Genomic DNA, 20,862 nt, shown 5'->3' with positions numbered 1-20,862 from the left:
GCTGGGGGGGGGGCGGCAGCAGCGGGTCGGACGAGGCGAGAGCCCAGGCAGGCTCGCTCTCCTCCAACCTCGCTCTCCCGTTTCCATTCTCAAAGGAAGCTCGGCCGGGAAAACTGCCTCCAGTCACCGCAGGGCCGGCTGAGAGCGGGGCAAAGCCCGTCGGCGCCCAGGCTCGACGGGGCCGGAACGCAGCGCCCCTTGCAGGTTACCCGCGGCCAGGCTAGAGGGCGGACCCCAGCCGGCACCCGACCCCCGCCTGGGCAGCAGCCCGCCTACGCTCACGTGACCCTGGCCCATCTGTTCAAGATGGCGGCGCCCAGGGCAGTCTGCACTCTGGTGAGCGGAGGTGAGTAAGTTCTCTGCTGTGAGCCTGGTAGCGGCGGCTAGTGAATGGGAGTGTAGGTGGCGTGGCGGTTTCACTGTAAAACCTATTAACGTATCTTTCCCCGGAGGTGGTAGCCTTACCAAAAACACCACTTAGCAAAATCCTCCTCCTCCCCGCCACACACACCGACTGTAACAAACCTGTACAGCAAAATGCTCTTCTATCCACACTCCCCTGCTCGAGAGACGCTAACACCTACTGCTGGGCTCCCCATGGGAAGAAGGTATAATACACACAACAAAATGACTGATCCCTGGGGGATAGACTGTAATAAACACTGTCATTTTCCTTTTCCAAGGAGACGTGGTGTAACTCACAACAACTTCTTCCTTGTCCTCTTTCCCTTGATGGAGAGACTGTGTCTATGCTGTAGAAATGTAGGGGAAAAAATCCCACTAGGTTTAACATCCTTGAGAAGATGTAGTGTAGGCAAGGTTGAAGTGGTTGCACCTGTTTACTGCCAAAATACCAAAAGCAAATGTAACTGAACAATGGTAAAAATTGGTCCTGCCATGGGAAGCTTGTGTACACTTTCTTGTGTTATGCTAACATCACATTAGCTGAACCAATAGAAATTTTATTTGTGAGTTTCTAGAGTAGACAAGGCTTTTTATAGATGCACACATACACAGAGTAAAATCCCACCTATACTTTCTAGGGAGTGTAAAACACACAGGAAAATATTCCTCTTCCAAAATCTTTTCAAGGGGAGGAACTTTCTTCCTTTCCCTGCAGGGAGAGACTGTGACCCAAAATAACCCATTCCTACAAGAGAAACTATTCACCGATATAGCAAACTCACCATACCCAAGGGAGAGGGGGACACAGAACTGTCCATCCCCGATGCACTATACCCACACACAAGGCACAAACAAACCCATTCCCATAGAAGGCCCCAGTCTACATCAAGATAACTTTCAAACAAGTTCTTCTGTTGCTAGTGCTGCATCAGCTCTACCAGAGCTAGTAACTTTGGGAGCGCTAACATAAAATGGCAGCCTTCATATTAGGTGCTAATATCTGTGTTTATTAAACCAGCTCTGAGCAGGATTAAATTATGGGGTCTTAAAATCATATCAGGCCCAAAGTATTACTGAATGCATAATATAAATTCACAAGATAATTATTATGCTCTAACCATTCAGTTATAATTTTAGCTGCTGTTTGTATCAGCAATAGGTTCAATATATTGACAGAAGTGTGTGCATGCATCCCAACTACCTCTTGTCTGTTTAATAAGAGTCCAGTCTTGCAAACCCTTGTGATTAGTCCTCACTCTATACCTTTTTCTACACTGCCACCTATGTGCAGAATACGCTCCCCAAACTTTCCCCTTGTACAAATCCCTGCTAAAAGCACCACTTCTGCCATGTAGCCCACAAGAAGTGAGTCAGCCAAAACAATTTATTTTTATTTAAGTAGCATGTTGATTAAAAACATTTTAAAAAATTGTTCAGACATGCTACACACTTACCATTGCTGAGTAACTGTATAATCTTATTGCTGTGATTTCTAGTGTTTTTCTTTCTGAACGCTTTATTTTATTGTCACATGATAAAAGATTGGAAGCTGTTTCAGGCATAGCATGCTTTTGAAGGTTGTAAATTAATAATCTCATCAAAATACTTGCTTGAGTAAGAATTGGTCTCTAAATCTGTTAGGAGAGAGAAATAATGGTCTTTCCTAAAGGAAAAAGTACTTTTGTGGTGTTCTGGAAAAGTCTGTTCAATAATCTGTTACAATAATGGAGCATAAACTGATAATACTAAAACCATTAACTGTGACATTAAGCCAAACTCTGCATGCTTCCAACTAAAGCATAAGGTTAGAGCTAATACATAGCAAAAGTTCAGTCTTTCTCTCGCATAAGGAGCCCATATCTTCTGCTATACTTTTTGTTTTGAATCTATCCAACAGTTTTGGAGCAGGTTTTGAGTTTGAAAATATAAAAGTGTTTATATATAACCATGAACTTTGAAGGGCAGAAGTGTCAGTTTCTCCAGTGATGAATGTTTGTATCAGTAAGGAAATTTTACTTAGGTCCATAAAAAGCCATACTGTTTGTCCTTCAGATTCAAACTCTTATTTATTTTTATTCCTGGTAGCTGTTGGATGCTCCCTATGTCATTCACATCCGTTCTTTTCCCTGAAGTATTCAGTAGCACAGCTCTGTGTATAAAGAATCATTATTTGGCTTGAGTCTCAAATGGGTTGGGTTTTAGTGCAACAGTTTAGAGGGCTTCACGCTATCACTTTTCTCTAAATTTCAGAAGCTTCAAAACCTGGCAAGGTTTTCCAGGTCTTCTAGTCTAGCATGTCTTGCTTTGAGTGCTTGTTTCACCAATTCTGCTTCTGCAGCTGGGACCTCTGCAGCCATATTGCTTGGCACTTTCTTTCTCCCTGTGGGTACAAACTTGTGTCTGTTATCCATTTTATTGTCCCAAATTATTTTTATTTTTTTAAGATGTCAAACCTCCTCTCAGGGCATCTTACGTTATCTAGTTTCTTCTTCAGTTCTACTTTGAGAAGTTTGTAAAGCAAAACCACCAAACAGTTTATTTAGGGCTGATTTTCCCTGAACTGGATAGCCCAGTTTAACTTAATTTGCATATTTTAAAAGATTGCTGTTGAGCTAAGGGAATTTATTCCACCTAAACTGAATATAAATTACATTGTTTTTGTCAGCTGTGCCTTACTGGTATATTTTCATGGATTTCTAATTTTTTTTTAATAAATTATGAAAAAGGGAGTGTTCATTGTGATGGAACTGTTTCTAGAAACTGGGAAAATAAGCATCTCTGAAAATCTTGGATATTGGGAATTTGAATGCTGAGTAAACACCCTCCATCAGTTATCAAAGAAACTTGATTGGGGAGCATACTTTTTTTTAACTTTAGAAAATTGTGTATTTTTTAATGTTAGTAAAAGTTGAATGATTATGATAGGTATGCTTGTGGAAAGATAAAAGATCTTTTATATTCTAAAAGTAAACATTACTATAAATTGATTCAAATAGCTCCTGCTTTACTGGATGCAGAATTGCATTTTAAAATTTTTAAAATATGATTGAAACCCCTGTGCAATGAGAATTGGTTTACAATAGTATTAGTGGCCTGTACAAATGCGGTTGGGGGCAGAACTGCATTAGATGTACACTTTAAAAAAAACTGTTTTAGACTAGCCTTACAATTGTCCTAAACTCAATTTTGCTACAAGTATGTTTGAACCATATTTAATGAGTTTTACAGTCAGTGAAGAGAAGATCTATTTGTATTTGCCAATTTAACAGCTTAACAGAAAAGGTGAAAGTGCTGTGGTCTTTAACAAAGGCATCCTGGATCCCAAATTATTTATTTTGTATTCATAGCACAACCTAGATACTCTTACTAAAATCATGGTGCTAGACACTGTATGTATATATAGTACAGAGAAAAGGTGGTTGAGGTAATACCTTTTGCTGGACCAACTTCTGTTGGTGAACGAGACACGCTGTTTCAAGCTTACACAGAGCTCATCTTCAGGTCTGGGAAAGGTACTTCAGAGTGTCACAGCTAAATACAAGGTGGAACACGTTGTTAAGCATAAGGAGTTAACATGTTTTTGCCAGAAGCTGGGAATGGGTGATAGGGAATCGATCACTTGATGGTTACCTGTTCTGTTCGTTCCCTCTGGGGCACCCGGCATTGGCCACTATCGGAAGACAAGATACTGGGGGTATGTCTACACTATGAAATTAGGTCGATTTTGTAGAAGTTGATTTTTAGAAATCAGTTTTATACAGTCGATTGCATATGTCCACACTAAGCGCATTAAGTTGGTGCAGTGCGTCCTCACTACCATGGCTAGTATCGACTTATGGAGTGGTGCACTGTGGGTAGCTATCCCACAGTTCCTGCAGTCTCCACCACCCATGGGGAATTCTGGCTTAAGCTCCCAGTGCCTGATGGGGCAAAAGCATTGTCGCGGGTGGTTTTGGGTACATGTCATCCCTCCCTCTGTAAAAGCAATGGCAGGCAATGGTTTCGCGCCTTTTTTCCATGCAGATGCCATACCATGGCAGTGTGCAGCCCACTCAGCTCAGCTAACCAACACCACCGCTGTTGTGTCCTGGGTACTGCTGGCAGCAGACGGTGCAGTAGGACTATTAACTGTCATCATACACTGCTTCCCCTGAACTCTGCTCTGCTGCTATTGTCTCAATAGCGAATTTCTCCATGTTGTCTGCCATGTGCTCCCGGGTATGTGTGTTCTTCCTCAGAGAAATGTCGTCCTCCACCACTTCCACTGCAACTCTGCTCTCCTGCAGATGCCGTACAACGGCAAGCATGGAGCCTGCTTAGCTCACCGCTGCTGCTGTGAGTATTGTAAACACCTCATGCATTATCCTGCAGGATGTGCAGAACCTGCAAAAGCAGGTGAGGAGGAGACGACAGCATGATCATGATAATGATGAGGACATGGATACAGACTTCTCTCAAAGCATGGGCCTTCGCAATTTGGACATCATGGTGGTAATGGGGCAGGTTCATGCCGTGGAACGCTGATTCTGGGCCTGGGAAACAAGCACAGACTGGTGGGACCGCATAGTGTTGCAGGTCTTGGACGATTCCAAGTGTCTGTGAAACTTTCGCATGCGTAAGGGCACTTTCATGGAACTTTGTGACTTGCTTTCCCCTGCCCTGAAGCACAAGAATACCAGCCCTCACAGTTGAGGAGCGAGTGGCAATAGCCCTCTGGAACCTTGCAACACCAGACAGCTACCGGTCTGTTGGGAATCAATTTGGAGTGAGTAAATCTACTGTGGAGGCTGCTGTGCTCCAAGCAGCCAACACAATCACTGAGCTGCTGCTATCAAGGGTAGTGACTCTGGGAAATATGCAGGTCATAGTGGATGGCTTTGCTGCAATGGGGTTCCCTAACTGTGGTGGGACGATAGATGGAACGGATATCCCTATCTTGGGACCAGACCACCTTGGCAGCCAGTATGTAAACCATAAGGGATACTTTTCAATGGTGCTGTAAGCACTGGTGGATCACAAGGGATGTTTCACCGACATCAACATGGGATGGCTGGGAAAGGTGCATGATGCTTGCATCTGCAGGAACTCTGGTTTGTTTGAACAGCTGCAGGAAGGAACTTACTTCGCAGACCAGAAAATAACTGTTCGAATGTTGAAATGCCTATAGTTATCCTTGGGGACCCAGCCTACCCCTTAACGCCATGGCTCATAAAGCCATACACAGGCACCCTGGACAGTAGTAAGGAGCTGTTCAATTATAGGCTGAGCAAGTGCACAATGGTGGTAGAATGTGCATATGGACGTTTAAAAACGCACTAGCGCAGTTTACTGACTCGGTTAGACCTCAGCGAAACCAGTATTCCCATTGTTATTGCTGCTTGTTGTGTGTTCCACAATATCTGTGAGAGTAAGAGGGAGATGTTTATGGCGAGGTGAGAGGTTGGCCACTGATTACACGCAGCCAGACACCAGGGCGATTAGAAGAGCACAGCTGGGTATCCTGCGTATCATAGAAGCTTTGAAAACCAGGCTATGGTGTGACAGTTTTGTGTGTTTCTCCTTGATGAAAACCCGCCTCCTTGGTTGACTCTACTCCCTTGTATGCCAACCGACCTCCCCCCTTTGATCATCGGTTTCAGAGGCAATAAAGTCATTACTGTTTCCAAATCATGCATTCTTTATTAATTCAGCACACAAATAGGGTGAAAACTCACAAGATAGCCCAGGAGGAGTGGGTGAGGAGGGAAACGCCGGGTGGGGTGGTGGAGGAGGGAAGGACAAGGCCACATTACAGTTCAAAACTTATTGAACGGCAGCCTTCTGTTGTTTGGGCAATCCTCTGGGGTGGAGTGGCTGGGTGGCCGTAGCCTCCTCCCCTCACACCCCCCTTCACCCCGCGTTCTTGGACATCTGGTTGAGGAGGATATGGAACTTGGGGAGGAGGGCGAGCGGTTATATAAGGGCTGCAGCGGCAGTCTGTGCTCCTGCTACCTTTCCTGCAGCTCCACCAGATGCCTGAGCATGTCAGTTTGCTCCCTGATTAGCCTCAGCATTGCATCCTTTCTCCTCTCAGCATACTCCTCCCTCCTCTCATTGCGTTCTTTTAACGCTTTCCTCAACTCTGCCATTGTTTGCCTCCATGCATTCTGCTGGGTTCTTTCAATGCAGACGGACTGCATGAGCTCTGAGAACATGTCGCCGCAAGTGCAGTTTTTTTCGCCTTCTAATCTGCGCTAGCCTCTGGGATGGAGATAAGGGGAGCGTAGAAACATTTGCAGCTGCAGGAGGAAAAAAAGGGAGAGTAGTATTCAAAAAGATACATTTTAGAGAACAAAGGGAAGACTATTTCAATGGAATCAAGCGATTCACATTACATAGCACATGTGCTTTTGGTACAAGGTCTCATTTGCATTTTGCCTCTTGTACTGAGTGCCTTCCAGTTTGGTGTGAGACATCACACATGCTCGGCTGGGCAACAGAATTCGGCTTGCAGACAGCCATGGTAAGGCAAAGGGTTTGGCTTCTTCAACTTTCATAACATGTGGGACCGGTTTCAAACAACAGTGCCCTCCTTTCCCATACCAAGCAAAGCCCGTTGGGTTGGCCATTTAAAAGGAGGGGCTGCAGTTTTATGGTGAATGTGCAGCACAATCCAATCCCCTCCCCCCACATACCCAATTCTCTGGGATGATCACTTCACATACACACACACCCCGCGTGGCTAATATAAGGGAAGATCCCTGTCAGCCAAATGCAAACAGCTCAGCATGAATGTGCCTCCCCTCACCGCATGGCTAACAGCGAGGATGTTGTTTGAATGCCACCAAAGCTGGGCCCATTCGCTGCAATGGTTTGTTCTGCAGTGATTCTAGCCTACTGGCTTGGCGTGGCAAATTAATCATTAAAATGCTTGCTTTTAAACCTTGTATTATATTTACAAAGGTATGTACTCATCAGAGGTGCCTTCTCTGGCTTTATGGTCCGGGAGCCTGCCTTGGGAGGGTATTGGCTCCAGGGTGATGAACAGTTCCTGGCTGTCGGGGAGAAGAGATTCTCTGCTTGCCTGCTGTGTGCTATCCTCAACCTCCTCCTCATCCATAAAATCCTTATCCCAGTTGCATGAGACTCCCCCCTTGCAGGTGTCCATGGACAGTGGTGGGATAGTGGTAGGGGCCACCCCTAGAATTGCATGCAGCTCATCATAAAACTAACGTGTATGAGGCTCTGACGTGGAGCAACTGTTTGCATCCTTTGGTTTTTGGTAGGCTTGCCTCAGCTCCTTAACTTTCATGCAGCACTGCTGTGTGTCCCTGTTGTAACCTCTGTCCATCATGCCCTTGGAGATTTTGGGAAATATATTGGCATTTTATAACAACATTTGCCTACAGGCCTACCACCTACCGGGCGCCTGGAACTCATGGGCGATTACTTGAGCAGGGACTTCTCCTCTCAGCATGAGTGGTCTCTTCACCCAGAGGTGGTGTACAGACCTTTCCAAGAGTGAAGAACTCCCCAGGTGGACCTGTTTGCGATTTGCAGGTTCTCCTTGGAGGAGGGAGGGGAGTGTGGGACGGGGCACTATCTTCGATGCCTTCCTCCTGTCCTGGTCGGGCAGGTTTCTCTATGCCTGCCCCATTTCCACTGATAGGCAAGGTCCTGGAAAAGATAAAGACAGACAGGGCCCGGGTCCTACTGATTGGCCCACCATGGCCCAGGCAGCATTGGTACAGGTCCCTCATGGGCCTGGCAGTCGCCTTGTGGTCGTTGCCATCCTGCCTGGAAGTGCTCTCCCAGGACCAGGGCCGCCACCTCCACTCCAGCCTAGCAGCACTCCACTTCATGACGTGGCTGCTCAATGGTTAGTGCTGGGAGGAAAGGACGTGCTCAGAAGGGGTTCAACGCGCCCTCTTAGAAAGCAGGCAACCCTCAATGCACTGTACCTACTTGGCAAAGTGGTCTCACTTATCTCAGTGGGCGGATGAGCGGGGCATTTTCCCCGTGGCTGCCCCAATCCAGCTTATTCTGGACTACTTCTTTCACCTTTGAGCCCAGGGCCTGGCGCCCTCGTCTATCAAGGTGCACTTGGTGGCCATATCAGCTTTTCACCCGCAAGTGCAGGGCCACACGGTATTCTCCCCTCCTATAACTGGCTGATTCCTTAAGGGATTGGATCATCTCTTCCTGTACATCAGGCCCCCAGTCCCACAGTGGGACCTGAACCTGGTACTGGCCCACATCACGGGCCCCCAGTTTGAGCCGCTAGCTACGTGTTCCTGATCACATCTCTTGTGGAAGGTGGGCTTCCTGGTGGCAATCATGTTGGCTAGGTGGGTCTCGGAACTCAGGGCCCTGACCTCCGCCCCCCAATACATGGTGTTCCATAAGGATATGGTCCAGCTCCGCCTACATCTTTTGTTCCTTCTGAAGGTGGTCTCTGCCTACCACATGGGTCAGGACATTTTCCTGCTGGTCCTCTGTCCCAAGCCCCATGAGTCCAGTGAGGAGCACCACCTCCACATGCTGAATGTGCAACGGGCTCTGGCTTTCTACCTGGAGCGGACAAAAATGTTCAGAAAGTCCTCGCAGCTGTTTATCTCCTTGGCCGAACACATGAAGGGTTGGCCGATCTCCACTCAGCGGCTCTCCAACTCGATCACATCGTGCATCCATTCCTGTTATGACCTGGTGGGAATCCCCCTGCTGTCTATTGTGAAGGCTCACTCGACTAGGATGCAGGCCTCGTCGGCTGCCTTTTTGGCCCATGTCCCCATCCAGGACATTTGTAGGGCTGCTGTGTGGTCTTCAGTTCACACTTTCACCTTGGATTATGCGATTGTCTCCCAAACCAGGGAGGACGCCGGGTTCGGCAGGGCTGTGCTCCATCCCAAGAATTTGTGAACTACCCACCTCCAACAGATATAGCTTGGAATCACCTGCTATGGAATACATATGAGCAATCACTTGAAGAAGAAAAGACAGTTACCTTTTCTGTAACTGGTGTTCTTCGAGATGTGTTGCTCATGTCTATTCTACATCCCACCCTCCCTCCCCTCTGTTGGAGTTGTCTGGTAAGAAGGAACTGGGGTGGGGGGAGCGCACAGCGCCCCTTATACCGTGCCATGGGTCACTCCAGGGCACGCTGGGGCGCTCCCCTGCTGTTACTGCTGGGGAAAAACTTCCAACACTGGTGCACGTGGCGAGCACACAGACCTATTGTGGAATAGACATGAGCAACACATCCCGAAGAACACCAGTTACAGAAAAGGTAACTGTCTTCTCACTAGTTATCCAGTCACCATAGAGCCTTTCAGGCTGGAAGAGATTTGAATTTCTAATAAAAAAAAGAAATAAGAGTAGGGAATTGATATAATTAAATTAAAATTAAAGTAATAATAAAACCAGGCCTTCAGCATGCACTATAAAGAAGGAAAAAACAACACTATCTCCAATGCTTTTTTTTTTTTTCCTTTACATTCTCCCCAACCACTCTTTTTTTCCTCCCTACCACAGGCTTTTGCTTAATTTCTCTGAGGCAAGTGAGAATTAATGGTTTGACTTTAGGGCCTGCCTCTAGTGACACTATTACAGAATATTCTTGTAAACTCTAGTATGCTCACCACGTTTGTCTTAATTTAGATGAAGAAAATTTGAGGGTATCTTGCAGTGGTAGTATCCATAGATTAGATTCCCAAATGCAAGAAAAAAGATAGTTTATTCTACTTAAGCTACCATATATTGTGAAGTTACAGTGTGTAATACTAAAGATACAGCATATATGAAATGGTTAGTTATGGTCACATCTAATAATAGTTATGCAACTGGAAAACAGGCTGATTTCTACAGAATGCCCATATCCATATTTATCTTTACCAAACAGGCATGGAAACTTGCAAGCTCCAATTGCTTTTCTGAAAACATATTATTCCTAGTGTTAGCTAAGGTTAGCTGGTAAAATAAAGCAGCTGCAAACTATATTTTCCTCTAATTATATCCCCTTACCAGTGCTTGTATCAGGGATCGGCAACCTTTGGCTGCAGCCCGCAAGGGTAAGCACCCTGGCAGGCTGGGCTAGTTTGTTTACCTGCTGCGTCCGCAAGTTTGGCCGATCGCAGCTCCCACTGGCCGCAGTTCGCCACTCCAGGCCAATGGGGGCTGCAGGAAGCTCACGGTGGCAAACCGTGGCCAATGGGAGCCACAATTGGCCCAACTTGCGAACACGGCAGGTAAACAAACTGGCCCCCTGGTGGGCCGCAGGCCAAAGATTGCTAATTCCTGGATTAGATTTTACGTTATTAAAACTGAAAAAATAAAAATCTAATTGACTCTTCACTGTTTGTTGTTTGACTTTCTGATAGAGAGAGGCCCAACTTGTCCAGATTAGGATCTGAACTTCCTCAAAATTTAGGAGTGTTTGAGTCTAAGGTTTAGGTATTTGCCCATTTTTATTACATCCATCTTGCTGGACTGAATGATGAAACTAGATCACTCAGTTTCATTTTTTGATTCTCCTAACCTGGTACAATGATGTGTGTGTTTCCAGCATTCCAGGGCCATGTTAAAATGAACAAACAACTGTTTTTATTAAAATATAAACAAAAGTAAAATGGGCTTAAAGTAAGATGACTGTGCACCTTTAAAACAGAGATCAGCTTGCTGTGTTTTGGTAGTATATTCATTTCACTTTAGCTTTCACACTGAATTTCATTCTTTAGTCCTGAAGTCACTTATAACAGTCATAGGCAAAAAGATCACAATATATGTACCAGAGGAGTTCTAATATACTATGTCACATATGTTGTGTAGCACTGGAAAACTCTTTCATTCTAAGAAAATTCCAAGTTTGTTGTGTGCACTTGCAAGGCTGAAAGAGGCAACAAGCAAGCAAGCAAGCAAATAAAAGGGCCAGCTTTCTGATTTGTATTTGGTAAGGCTGAAGTCTGGAGTTTTTGCCTTTAAATGGTGAGACTGTGGTATTTCTACACATTCTGTGTAAAATCTGGCCGCAGCTGAAGTAGAATCAGAAATAAAGTAGTTTTCTTGTTTTGTATCCAATCCAATACCAAAATCTTGGGAGAGGTGAGGTAGATCGGCTTTAGATGTAAGAATTAAATTTTCTTCCCTCACCCCCTGACATTCAAAAGATTTGGATTTGAGGTTGTGGTTTCTGACTTTTTTGACCAAGAGCAAATGAAAACAAAAGCTCACAGTTTTCAACCTGAGGAGTGTTAACAGTCACAATTTTGCTGTCCCAACACAAATTAGATATTCTTTTAAAAGCAACAAATGTTATTTTACATGATCTGTAACTTCAAAGGATGTTCATTTATATTAAAACTGTTTCTAGAATCCATAGCTGCAGGTAATTTTCATAATTGTCAGTTTGTCTACTGAGGTACAAAAAAATTGAAATGAACACATTTTAATAGCATTTAGAAATTGTATTTGAAATATTTTAATGAAGGAGTGGAAGAGTAGCTTCCATTGCTTATTTGCTTTTTCATGCCACTTTACTGGATGGTGAGATCTCGAGGCTTCAATTGTTTTTTTGATGGTTGTTGCTATTGTAGGCTTTTGCAATTAAAATGAAGTGTTAGTGGCTAACTTGTTTTATTAAATACGTGAGAAAGTTACTGAACGTATACAAGGAGTTGTCTGTGTTGTGTACAGTCTCTGTTTTACAGTTGTGGCATCCTGTAGAAAGAGACTTTTCTGCTAAAGTAGTGTTTTAATTTCATTGTTTAGCTTTTAGTTACACATGTCTGGCAGGATCCCTGACCACTGCTGTTACCTGGTGGCGCCTAGACTTCATCAAGCAGTCTACCTGGATCTAGGCCCAGATGGACTGTTGTAACTGATGAATATGATCCTCTCTGTTAAGGAATCCAGGACCTATAGTACCAGAATTCCCAAGGAAGTTGAAAGAAAACTGTGTTCAAGCTTTGGCTCTTGCTTTTCTTTTATTAATTGCTGGTGTTACATGGTATCATGTTATACCCATGGGCTAATGTACGTCTCTTTTGGGTTTTTGGTAATTAAGGAAAAAGGATTCTTTTAAAATAGAATAAATATAAAAACAGTTAACAGTTTATTCAGTGAAAGAAGTTCCTTTGACATCTCTTGATTACTGCTTACCAAAAAAGTGACAAATTATTAAATAAAATAATAACTGTTACTTGTAGCTCTAGTGTTATCCTGCTGATCTTTGACAATATTACTGGCATTGTTTATACTAACAGAATTTAACTGGTAGACACAACTACATTAATTTTGTTCTTACATGTTTTATTTCTCTAGTCTGATTCATATTCTCTTTATAATAGTATGCTATTTAGACATTATACATATATATTATTATTAGCTGCATAATATTATCTTGGTGGATCTTTCATTAGAAAATATTTTAAAATTTTGTTATGATTGCAGAGTGAGTGTTAGCATTCAATGTAATTAAACTTAATTGCATTTCTTGTTTGGTTTATTTTTAGTTGGCTTCTACATGCCTTTATTTTCACCTGGGGCTGCAAGTTTGTTATGCGTATATAAGGAAAATATGGATTTGGTGTGGCAGAGGCAGAAGCCATAAGATTTTGTTTAAAAATAAGCCATAATTATACCTTCAGGCCATACTACTTTAAAACAAAATAAAAACCACTTTCATTTTAGAGAATCCTGTGTAACTGTCTGCATACTCAACAGCTGCCTCTTCATGTTGTTTTAAGACTGTCTCCTTGCTGTTTTTTTCTTATTTTTTTATATGTCTTTATTTAAAGTTTTAGAGGGCCAATTTTTTCCCTGTATCAGCTGTTCTGTCAGGTGAACCAGGCATCCATTCAGAGAAATTCATTAGTTTTTCTGCATGTGACACTTCCTGGAGATGCCCAGAGGTGTGAGCAGGGATCCTAGTTTTCCATGATAAAACCCTCAAAATTCTCTGATAGAAAAACATACAAATCTGTGTTTTTCCATGATTAAAATGAAATGCTGAACTTTAGTTTCCCTCAACTGGGCTCGGACTATCATGTATTTGCTTCATGAACAGAACATCCGAGCCAAGCCTGGCTATAATGTGCTGGAAGGATTTGGGGTGAGCTTCAGTTAGCACAGAGAGCCGGAGAATAAGGCTCGGATAAATGGGGTTCTAGCATATATGGTATAATTTTTCACAAAATGTAAAAACTAAAGATTCTTTGTAAAAATGAAAATTCTACATTTTTCTGTGGCAAACAGATTTCTAGAATCCCTGGTTGTGAGACATCTTGCTACTACTTGTCCTTAGTGTGAGGACACCTTGTCTGTGCACTCTGGGGTCAGCTCCCTGACTCCACCAGCTACTGGCAACGCTAGCACTCACAGGCCCCTCTCTCTTTCTTCTTGCAGGCTACTGATAGGCACACTTCAACCCCTGAGTCCTCCAAAAATAACCCATTGTTGTTAATGTAGCCTCACACTCTACAAGGCAGCACAAATAGAGGGAGTGGAGACAGCCTGGCAGACAGAGACGCACACCCTGTGTGTGTGAGAGAAAGAGAGAGATGTGCATTGCCCCTTTAAGTACGCTGACCCTGCTCTAAGTACGTTGCCTTTTTAAGTAGATCAGCAAGTTGAGACAGCAGATGCTTCCTGCAAGCTCCCTCCGTCCTGAGCCCTGTCATGTCCCGTCCCCCCCGCTCTATGGAGATGGGGTAAGCGGGAGGAGGGGGGACACCCTGACATTACCCCCCTTCTTCATGCCCTCCCCCCCCCGCACAGCAAGCAGGAGGCTCCCGGGAGTAGCTTCAAGGCAGGGCAGGAGCAGCACATGGCAGTGTGGGAGGGACAGCTGAACTGCCGGCTATTGATAGCCTGCTGGGTGGCTGCTGCACAGGGACCTTAGGGGATGGGGGACCTGATGGGGGGCTGCTGGTCCACCCTGGTTCCAGACCCCCACCAGCTAGCTCCATAGGCTGCTCTTTCTGCAAGCAGTGGACAAAGCAGGCAGCTGCCAAACAGTGTTATAAGGGAGCACTGCACAACTTTAAATGAGTATGTTCTCTAATTGATCAGCAATGTAACAACGAAACAATGTTAACCGGGACGACTTTAAGTGTGGAGTTACTTATACCAAGGTCCCCAACCTTTTTGGCTGGCGGGCGCCAGCTGAAGGACCACTGCGGTGGTGGAGCACCCGCCGAAATGCCGCTGAATTTTGGCGGCGACGCCTGTCGATGACGTCGCTTGCCATTGACAAGCAGCGTCAGCGAGAGGCGTCCCTGCCAAAATGTCGCTGCGGCATTTCAGCGGGTGCTCTCCTGGGAGCCAGGACACGGGTGCATTAAGATGCCCCCGCAGGTGCCATGGCGCCCGCGGGCACCGCGTTGGGGACCCCGACTTATACTGTTCCCAAAGGAATAGTACACGGTCACCACAACTTACTGGTTAGACCACGTCTTGGCTTAACCTTAGGGTACGTCTACACTGCATGATTATTTCGAATTAGCTTAAACCGATATTACAAAACAGATCTAATAAGATCGGTTTAGCGCGTCCACAGTGGGATCATGAAATCGATTGTTTGCGTCCATGGTCCAAAGCTACCATCGATTTCAGGAGCGGTGCACTGGGGGTAGCTGTTCCTCAGCTATCCCATAGTTCCCACTTCCGGGTTGAGAGCACAGTGCCTGATGGGGCAGAAAACATTGCCCCGGGTGGTGCTGGGTACAGCCTCACCCCTCCCTTTGTGAAGGCAGCAGACAACCCTTTGGCGCCTTTTTCCCGGAGTGCATTGAGCAAACGCCATAGCACAGCAATCATGGACCCTGAGATCACAAACGGTATCCTGACCGTTGTCAACACCTCGCGTACTCTCTGCCAGCAGCATTCAGTACACAGAGGGTGACATTTACAGTACTCAAGGAATTATTTATTTTACTTCTCTTTCACGTGCTGGGGGGGGGAAAGAGACTGACGAGCTGTTCCGTGAACCACGCAAGACACCGTGTATTAAGCTACAGACATTGGGCGCTCAGCCAAGAATGCAAATAGTTTTCAGAGACTGCTGTGGAGACTGGTAGCTGTAGTCCTCATTACCCCCTCCCTCCCTCCATGAGCATCCGTTTGAGTCTCTGGCTTCCCGTTACGGTTGTCACGCACCGCTGTGTATCCTGCAGTTTATTTTTCAAACGCTTTGGCATTTCCTGTTCTTTAACGGAGCTCTGATAAAACAGATTTGTCTCACCATACAGCGATCAGATCTAGTATCTCCCGTAAGGTTCAATGCAGGAGCTACTTTTGCATTTGAACTGCATCGCCACCCGTGCTGATCAGAGCTGGACACGTGAAAGCAGGAAATGTCATTCTAAAGGTCTCGGGGCTTTTCCTGTTTACCGGCACTCCGCATCCGAGTTCGGATTGCGGACCAGAGCGGTCAGTGGTGCACTGTGGGATACCTCTAGGAGGCCAATAATGTCGATTTCCGTCCACACGAACCCTAATCCGAGTTATCACTTTCGAATTTAGCGCTACTCCTCTTGTCTGGGAGGAGTTCCAAAATCGATTTAAGGAGCCGTTTAACTCGATATTAATGACGACGTCGTGTGAACGGGTACAGCGTTAAATCGGTATATCGGCCATTAAACCGATTTAAAGTCGCAGTGTAGACCTGGCCTTAGATTCGTTTAGAGTGAAAACGAATATGTCTATTTAACAAAGAAAGTAGATTGAAATGGTAGCAAGCAGAAATATTTGAAACAAAGAGTTGCATATAAAATAAAATCATAACATACATATTAGAGCCCAAACTTAACCACAGTAATAGAACATTATTATGTTATAAAAACAAAAGCTCACCCCAGATCCTACCAGCGTATTATAGCCAGGCTTGGCTGGGATGTTCTGTTCATGAAGCAAGCCCACTGTCTGCTTCCTTCCTAGGTAAAAGATACCAGAGTGGTCCTTTGCAACCCCAAATATATCAAAACAGTCCTTTGAGCTTTATCAATAAACCGGACACCCTCCTGCTGTGTGTTCCTTCCTGTAGATTTTATCATCTCTTGTTAATTTCAGAATCTTGATTAGCTGGTGGATTAATATGCAGCTAGGCATCCATTGCAAAGTATACAATACTCAGTTTGCATATAGCCCACAGATAGATATGTAGACCCTGCCTGCCTGAAAGGAACATATATGTCTCCTGGTGACCTGCTTCAGCTCACAGACCTTAATAACACAATTTGCAACATAGGTACATAACTCCTTAAATACTAGCTTTGCATACATTTTGGAATGGTTATGATGACCAGGGTGTTACTGGCTCTCAGTTAGAGACCTCACATGGCATCCTTCAGTGAATTGTTATGCATATAACTGATCCAGGATCCCTGTGAAACTCTGTGTGCTCCTTGAGCCCTCTGCCAGATGAAATCAAGAGGTTCCTAGTTTGCACTGCCAAACAGGTTTTAATCCCCTTACTCCTTTATCTTTTCTCATACATGTTCATTATACTAACTGTTTATCCCATTGTGCATTTGTACATATAATAAAGAAGTAGGAGCTTTTCTGATAGCCTGAGAAATATCGAATAAGTGTTCATTATAGCAACCACCATAACATTTGACAGGCTAAAGGTGATCTGTGATGGGGAGAAAATTGGGCTTGTGCCCATTTTTCCTTCTTTGATATATTTATTTACAAAAAAGATTTTTTTTAAAAAATGGATTTTGTTTACTCTGGAAGACTCTACAGTGACTGGAGCACTTGTGAAGTTATGGTATCACATGAAGCAAGAGGCTGAAATTTGAGCTGTTGGAAGGGGAAAGAATTGTCAGATTGCTTAAAACTTTTATTTTTACATATTTAACTCCAATGTCTAACAAACATTTTGGGGAATATTTTAATACCCACCTCCCCATCCCTTCAAGTAGACTAGTCTTGATGTCCTTAATATTTCTGAGGTTAAAAAACAGGATAGCCACAAAGAGAGCATAATGCCATTAACAAGAAATCCATTGCAGGTGAACAATAATGGGGAGTTTTTGTGGCTGCTAGATAAAGGCAGAGCCATGCTCATCACAGAACTGCGGATAATTACGGGCGTTTTGAGACATTAAGCAGAAGTTACTTTATTATTTGTCGGATGGTAGTACGTACAGACCTTTTCTTAGATTGGGGCCCCTAGCACTAAACCCTATAAGAACATATAATCCCTGGCTTGAAGAGTTCATATTCTATATAAACAAGATGGACAAAGCATTGGAGGGAAAATATAGGCACAGAAAGATGACTTGACCATGACCACTGTCACACAGTAGATCAGGGCAGAGCTTGAAATAAAAATCAGCTCTCCCAAGTCCTTCTCCAGTGCTGTGTCTATTGGACCACCCTACTTCTTTTCAGACATGATAGGAGATCTTGTTATCCTGCCCAGCATCCCCTTCTCCTTTCAGGTTCTCCTTTCCACTGCTGTACATCTGTGAAAGGTGTGATCTGAGCACAGGACTAGGAGCTGAAAATCCTTGGATTCTGATCCCCGCTCTGATAGTATGTGGCAATGGACAAATCACTTAATCTCTTTGTCTGTTTCTCCACTTACAGAATGGAGATGTTTACCTATCTCACCAGCGTGCTGTGAAGATTAATGATTTGTTTGTAAAGTACTTGAAGATGAAAAGCGCTGTAAAAATGCTAACTAGTAGTATTATGTGTGAGCTCTTCATAAGTGCATAATGGATGTTTGCCTGCACAATATTTAAAGCAATTTGTAACACCCCAAGTATGAAAGGCACTACACGAAATCAAAGTCTAGTTTTCTGTTGTCATTTACAAACATTCTCTCATATTTTGTTTCCAGGAGTTTTTAACTTGGAAATTAGTCCATACCTCCCTTTTCTGCTGTCTATAGGAAAAATCTGAACTTCCTAATGGTTTTTAAAATTGAACAACAGGAACTCTTTTTCAGAACTGTAGAAGTTAGATCTGTTTTCATTCAGTTCCCTTCTCTCTCCCTCACTGCACACTCTTGTTTCTTCCTTTCTAACATCTCTCAAATGTTTCATCTCCTTCCTTTCTGCCAAAAGCCATGTCTCCCTCTTGCCATGACTATTGTAATTTTTACCACCCCAAAGGCCAGCTCACCCTCTGTCCATCTGAAAGGCTGCTACTAAAATCCTCTTCCTCTCTTGTCACTTGCATCATGTCTGTTCACTGGCTGTCTCCTCACCTTCCATGTTTATCATTATGGCAGTGCCTAAAGGCCAGCCAAGAAGACGATGAGGGAGAGGGAGAATTGGGGGAAGCAGCCAATCCGCAGAGGGCAAAGAAAATCGGAGAAGTTTCTACAGTTTTGACTGTAATGTCCAAATGTGAAAAAAAGTCCCTGCTTGTTGCTACTGGCTGGAGTCTGTCTGGCTCCTCTCTGCACCTTTTCCCCAAGGCTGTTGTGTGCGGGAGAAGCACCACCTGGATCCTAATGCCCCTGGAACATATGTGGGAAGTCTCCCCTGCACAGTTCTGAGTCCAGCAGGTGTAGCATGACTGATTACTGTCTTCTTGTCACTTTCTGCATTATCTCACCCCCACCACTTCATGCTGTTTGCTCCACCCAAGACTCCTTTCTGTCCTCCATCCACTCTTGGTTTTGTGTCATCTTCCATGAATGCATCCTGTCCTTGGAACTGTCTTCCTTTTCTAGTGCACCATATGACCACATTCAGTTCATTAGGATCCCTCCTTGAGATGCAGTTCTTTTGGATATCCTGCCGACTGTAATCCACCCAGGAAGAAAACAACACAACAAAACTCAAACCAAAAGAAACGCCGCACCACTTTTGAGTCTGGACCTTCTGGTCCTTGACCACCTTTATGTATTTGCACTGTATGGTCTGTCCAATTTAAATCGTAAACTCCTCAGCTTAGGGGCCTCATCTCGCAAACGCTTATTTTTGTAAGTATGAGTTTTCAGGATCAGGATGTAAGTAATTAAAAAAAAAAAAAAAAAAACCAACAAAACAAATGCTCCAATCTTGTAAAGTGAGAAGTACCACTGACTTCTCTAATACTACTTGTGAGCAAAGTTGTGCACTTGTGTAAGTTCTTTCAGGACTAGCAGTGGATGGAATAGAAAGCAGGAACTATCTCTACCAAGCAGAGTTAAGGTTCTTTGGATTTTTGCACTAACAAAAAATTCCAGTCTGTGGCTGTGTATTAAGCAGTGTCAAAATTGTTTGTTTAACTTAGTTATTCCTAGATTTTAATGCGTTTTAAATGAACTACATACAAGAGTAACCATCTTTGGAGTAACACTTACTGTTACTTAGTGAAGTTTTGTTGTTTCATTTCATTTTTGGAAAGTTGAGAGACCAATAATATTAGCATTCTCTAGGCTATGCTTTGTAACTCTCCATTCAGTTTGTTTTATGCTCTTTAAGTAAGTGCAAGGACATGATGAATCCTACGCAGATAATTGCATTGGTGTTTAATGTATGACTTTATTGAACTGATTTTTTCAGTTTAAATAAATGACTTCAGTAATATTGCTGCTGCATCTAATATCACCATTAAAAACTGATAGATGTTTGGGTTTCAAGGTCTGGGGGCATAACTTTATTAAAGCCTGTACAAAAGGACAACTTTATTAAAGCCTAAAAGAAAGTTTCTCAAACACTTCTTAGTCTTGCTGTCACAGTTAAGATCACTGCAAAGTAAAAAACCAATCACTGTAAGCTACTAACTCAAGTAGCATGAGTTGTAGTCCTCTTCTACAGCTCTTGTGTCAAGATTCTCTGGTAGGACAACCCTTGTACTTGTGCCTGCTCCCATGCTCGATTTCCCACATCTGTACATACCACAAAGTCTCCCATTCCAAAAACAATACTAAAGTTTGGAGATGGGGCTAGGACAACACATCTCCCTCCACACAGCAAAACACAGCTGTGATTCCCAGCGATTCCTGTTGTGTAATCAAAAACTTTTCACCAACCACAGATATTCATAAAAGTTATAATCAGTCCCTGTGTCTTATAATTGCAGCCCATTCTCTAAAAAGATCTGGCCAACTATAGCTCATCTGATGTTGTTTAATAACACAACCCTTGCTCCTGAAACAAAAAGGTGCGTAATATTTTATATATTGGACTTGCATATGATCTTAACAATGTGGGAAGATCTGACATTCCAGGATGCAATCCAGATGAGTATGGGGCTGTGGCACCCCTGCGCTGGAACCTTGGATGCCTTACAATGCTTCAACTTTGTGGCTCCCAACCTGAGCGCCTCACAGATGGTAAGCAGGTCACTCCTGGAGTGTCTGTGTATAGCCACAGTCCTGGTTTTCCAGTTCTAACTCCAGCATCCTGTCAGCAAACACCAGCCAGACTCTGGCTTCCAGCAACCTTGGTTACCATATGCAGGGTGACCCCCAACTCATCCCCAGTCCTGGCTTTTCCCCCCAAAATGTGTATTCTGTACTGAGCTGTCCAGCCCTGT

The 20,862-nt window shown here is 44.0% G+C and overlaps 1 protein-coding gene across 1 annotated transcript in view; it reads left to right on the top strand.

Moving 5' to 3' along the window:
- Nucleotides 1-197: 197 nt before the first annotated feature.
- Nucleotides 198-20,862, top strand: part of METAP1D (methionyl aminopeptidase type 1D, mitochondrial) — a 62,604-nt gene continuing 41,939 nt past the window's right edge. The window contains exon 1 of the mRNA XM_032771042.2: nt 198-346. Within this exon, the coding sequence (XP_032626933.1) occupies nt 307-346 (40 nt within the window). The 5' untranslated portion in view covers nt 198-306. The remainder of the gene's footprint in view (nt 347-20,862) is intronic.

The sequence above is a fragment of the Chelonoidis abingdonii genome, chromosome 10 (assembly GCF_003597395.2).
Source record: "Chelonoidis abingdonii isolate Lonesome George chromosome 10, CheloAbing_2.0, whole genome shotgun sequence".
NCBI classification, from domain to species: Eukaryota; Metazoa; Chordata; order Testudines; family Testudinidae; genus Chelonoidis; species Chelonoidis abingdonii.
The sequence above is the reverse complement of the archived record's forward strand: the minus strand, read 5'-3'. Positions and strand labels throughout refer to the sequence as shown.